Raw genomic sequence first — 4,949 nt, forward strand, 5'->3', positions numbered from 1 at the left:
CATACCCCCCTACCCCCACCCATCACCCTTTCGATTGCATGCAAGAGCTTCCATGGGGGGAGTCCGAAAGCTTTCAGAATAATGGCGGAATCAGAAAGGTGACCGTGAGCAGCCAGCATGCAGCTGTGGCCCCTCTCCTCTCCTTGGCTTGGGGGTGGGAGGTGGTGGTGAGAGACCTGCTTTGCTCCCTGTGTTCCTCTTCAGAGTTTCTGTGTGCCGTGAACCCAGATTTCATATCCTCATCGTGATGAGTAGCAAACAAACTTGCCCCTTCCTCCCACCAGGCTGAGAGCTCTGCACAGGGTCATGAAGTGGGGCTAGGGCTTCTCTGCCAAGCCCAGGTGAAAACATACACAGCCCAGGGCAGTGGTGGCACGAGTCTCTGTCTCTGGGGAATGTGCAAAGAGTAACGAACCTGGGGGCAGGGAGGGTACGGACCTTAGACACAGAAGGACCAGGGAGGTGGAGAGGGAGGTCTCCTCCAGGACCGCACTCCCCTCTTCTCAGGGCAGGGCTGGGTCCAAAATTGAGGACTGAGCTCCCTGAGAGGCAGTCTTGTGTTGCCACTGCGGCTGAGGGCAGAAAAATTAACCCCTAATACCTGCTATGCAAAATTGCACAAAAAGGTTTAGGCATCCTGAACCACGCTGTTTGCAGCCCTGTGATTCTCCCTCAGGGAAAAAGGTGGATGGTCTCTGTCTCAGGATTACTTCTGGCTTCTCTCTTGGCAGGGATATGGGATTATTTCTCACTGGTATTATGAGAGAAATAGAATTGCAATTATGGGTTTAATCACGTTGCAATTACCTGCTTAATGCCCATGTGTAGTTTGGGAATAATCCCAAATGGGATTTCAGAGTTTTTTCCATTTGGTATCACAGGATTAATCCCCACTGAGTTTATGGGACTAACCTCAGGAGGGTTATGGTATTACTCCTCAACGGCATTACAGAATTCTTTTCATTGGGGTAATAGGATTAATCCCCAAAGAATTATGGGATCACTTCCTCGGGGGATTATGGGATTAATCCCCAAGTGGATTATGACCTCTCCTTCTCTGGGGAGGCTGTCTGCGCCCTATAACCTGGAGACAGGAGTGCAGAGCAGTCAGTTCCCAGGCTGGACCTGTGTGGGCAGAGGTTTGGGCTGATAGCTGAACGTTGGCCCTGGGCAGTGGTATAGAGTGGCCCCCGCTTCACACTGGCAGAGAGTGACATCCCTTTGTCTTCCCAGGGCAAAGGCAGGTTCAACAGCAGGATCGTGGTCAACAATGCTTTGAATGGCCAGGACGTAAGTGGGATGTGGGAGAAACCCCAGGCCTTGGCTCCACCTCCTGCCTCAGGCAGGGCATCCATCACACCCTGACCAAGGGACAAAGGGAAGTGGGGGCAGGGGCAGCCAGGCTGGGTTGGTCCGGTCCAGAGAGGTCCAGGTAGAGTGGAGTGCAGCCCCAATGGCTGAAAGGGAGCTGAGCTCTTCTGTGTGATGGAGTAAGGAGCACTGGACGTTCAGTCACGGCTTGAGGACACTCATATTGGACAAAGCCTGGGGCCCTGATCTAAGACTGGAATCCTGTGTGATGGGACGCCACTAGAATCTCTTTGAAATCACAGGGGCTTAAGAACCCCAGAACTGGTTTCAGCAAAGGTGTTTACCTGTAACACCAGAACCATGAAATGGTCTGCATAGGGAAGAGGGATGGAGGGCACCTTTCTTCCACAGAGAGTAACTTTCTATCCCCTTCTTCCCGTCGCCAGACAGGGTTAACACACATTTGTCTTTCTTGGCAGGACTTTAATAGAGAACCAGCAGTCTATGTGAGTACCACAAAGACCCTCTCGTCCAACATTCCCCCATTCTTCTTGAAAGCTGTACCGCATTGGGGAATACAACAAAGGCTCACAGAGGTACTTGGTGGGGTGGTATCCAAAGGTTTCCAGTCTGCCCTCCGCTCAGGTAAGGGTTGGCTCTAGAATTGGAGCACGTCTCTCAGGGCCTGGACCAGGGCAGTTTGGAAGGCTTCCCCAGATGCAAACCACTCCTTCGAGTACCAGGCCCTGCCCCAGGGCTGCCTCACTCCTCTGGCAAAGGATTTGTCCCTCTGCCTCAGCAGAATTTCCCCATCCCAGCTTGTGCCCATCACCTTTCAGTCCCTTCCTGAGCACCTCCAAGAAGACTCTGTCTCTGACCCATCCTCAGCTTCCTCCGTGGAATGAGAGGCTGCAACTAATGTTCCCCTGCCTTCTTGTCTTCTAGCCAGACAAACCCAGAACCCTCAACCTCTCCCCGCCTGCCCTGTGCTCCAGTGCTTACCATCTCCAAGACCCCTGATAGACTTTGCCTTGTCCTGGGGACGCAAGGTGGTTCCAGTCCACAGCTGTGGCCCCCCAGTGTGGAACAGGGTAGCAGAATGATCCCCCTCCTGGCCCTGAGACCTCCATTCTGGCTAGCAGAGCCAAAGGTATGGTGGGTTATTGCTACAGAGCACCTTGTGGCTTGGGGCTCCTCACCTACAGGGCCATGCTCCGTCCCCAGATACCATCGAGACGTGGGCTACATCGCATACATCAGAGCGTTCAGGTCACAGGGTAGCTGTGGGAGCACTTGACTCAGTGACCACCTGTGGAAAACCATGAGAACAGTGACGTTCCCAGCTGTTCCCTTTTGCTGTGATTGTGCTTTATAAAACCCTTGCCCAGGTGATGCTGTGTGGTGTGTGATGCTAGTGGGGCACTTCCTGTCAGGTTTAGTAGAACAAGCTCTTCTCCTGGGTGGCTCGAAGCCCAAAGCAACAGGTAGCAGTGCAACTCGGGGACCCTGGTGCACAGCAGCATGCCCATTCCCCGGAGTTTGGTGGGGCCAAGGGACAAGCATGCACATAGAAGCGCTCAGTGGCATGGTCCTGCTGGCGCTCTGGAGCTCAGAGCCCCTTGCACACGGCAGTGTGCTGAGCCCCAGGTTACCAGCAAGGCACCTGTACTCTTGGAAACTGCAGTGTGAGCAATTGCAGGAGACCCTTGGAGCTCATAGGCCCATAAGCACAGGCAGGAGTGCTCAGTTCTGGGATCCCGTGCCAGATTCATCTTCAGGTTGGCCTTGGCTTTCCAGCTGGTGGAGAAGGAAAGGGCCGTGTGAACTATTCCACATCCTGCTTAGCCATGAGTTAGTGTAAGAGGCTAAAAGGGAGAAGTGGAAGAGGATGAAGGGGACAGGAGGGGGACAGATGTGAGAGAGGACAGAGCAGAAAGGGGAAGGGGACAGAGAGAAAGAGAGTAGAGGAGGAAAGGGAGAGGCAGTCTATGGATGGCAGAGAAATGAGGCAAGGCAGTGAGTAAAATAAGAAAGGAGGGCCAAAAGGTGATTCAGAGATGGGAAAGAACAGGAAGGAAATTGGAGACCAGGCAGAAGACAGACAGGTGGTACCACCACTTTCCTTAATTAGGCAGAGCTGGAGGGCAAGAGGAGAAAATGGGGTGCTGTCAAATGCAGGGCTCTGTGTGTGTGCTGGGGGCAGATCCCTGTATGCATGGAAAGGTTTGTGCTATGCTGCTCCAGCTTTTGCATCACTGTGAATCTTGCTCAGCACAGAAATATGTGCCTGAGTCATTGAGTAGGGCATGAGCTATCTTCACAGATAAGTGGTTGCCCTTAGTGCCATTACTCTGGAAGTGGTTTCTGAATTCCTTCTCAAACTCTGCCACGCCACCTTCCACTGAGTATACAACCAACTGCAGAGTGGCATCCTTCCCCATGGGCAGCTTGTACCAGTACATGCTGGAGAATAAATTCCCCTCTTGGGAACAGCTGAGAGTCACAGAGTCTCCCACTCGGACAACTGTGTCTGGCGATTGCTGAAGGGCCTGGCCTGGAAAGAGAAGGGAAGACATGTGAGGAGTGAAACGCACTGAAGGGGACACAAAAACACATCCTTGAAGTAAGACATGGGGTGGGGTGGGGTGTCATAAGGATGTCGGCAAGCTATGGGACACTGTCCCATTTCTCTGAGAGACACGTAGGAGAAAAAAAACCCACAAAGCAGCTTCAAATACAATTGCAAATTTGTTATGAAAAATAATGACTTCAGTACTCTCAATCAAAGTACTAAAATGGGACAGAAAAAAACCCATTTGTAGATCTGTAGAGGTTTTGGAGTTAAGAGGTTGAGGAAAAGCTCACCTCGTTCACTGCCTACCCTCCCACTGGAAGCCTTGGGGAATGGGGCACTGCCAACAGCTGGGCACACAGCTGAGGCAGCAGCAGTGGCTCCAGTGCAGCTGTTCAAGCGGAAGGGAAGCTCACTTACCCACAGGGGCCAGGATGGCCACAAGGAACCAGTGGAGAACCATGGAGAAAGGCCACCTCCTTCCAGCAACCTGCCCGAGAGATGTGCGAAGAGGAAAGGTTGAGACAGGAAGAGACACGTCTCTTTGCAGCTGGGCAGGGCACTGAGAGGGAGCCTGAGATGTGAGAAACCAGTTGGCTGGCTGGGAACAGTGGGGAATGACACCTGCATGCAGGCGTGAGGTGCGTGTACCCTGCTCCACTGACTTCCTGCCATGTGTGAGCATGTGTGTGGGAGATAAATGTTATCACAGGAGCATGATGGTGCTCTGTGGCAGCCTGAGTGTGTGCACGGCACAGGGATGCACAAAGGGGCACCAAATGAAGGGAAGAGAAAGAGGGCTCAGGAATGCACGTTTGTGTCTGTGCTCCTCAGCTGAGCCTCCTCTCTGGACACCCTCACACCCGCAAACTCCCAACCCTGCGAGCTGCAATGTGGAATCTTCTCTGCTTCTCCCAGTGCTGCTCATCATGTTGCCCAGGTATGGGAAAGGCTGCTGACCTGTCATCCTGGTGTCTGTTGTAGCATGACAGAGAGGAGTTCTCTAACTGTTCTCTTCCTCCAAAGGGAGATCTCAAGCAGAGGAAAGGGTGCTTTTGGCTCTGCA

General features: G+C 52.9%; 1 gene segment (V, D, J or C); it reads right to left on the reverse strand.

Annotated features, from left to right (window-relative positions):
* Positions 1-4,346, reverse strand: part of LOC104831804 — a 50,150-nt gene extending 45,804 nt beyond the window's left edge. The window contains 2 exon segments of the C gene segment in view: positions 3,568-3,865; positions 4,304-4,346. Coding sequence covers positions 3,568-3,865; positions 4,304-4,346 — 341 coding nt within the window.
* Between the last annotated feature and the right edge of the window lie 603 nt (positions 4,347-4,949).

This window comes from Haliaeetus leucocephalus, unplaced genomic scaffold (genome assembly GCF_000737465.1).
Source record: "Haliaeetus leucocephalus isolate CR32 unplaced genomic scaffold, Haliaeetus_leucocephalus-4.0 Scaffold228, whole genome shotgun sequence".
Lineage (NCBI taxonomy): Eukaryota > Metazoa > Chordata > Aves > Accipitriformes > Accipitridae > Haliaeetus > Haliaeetus leucocephalus.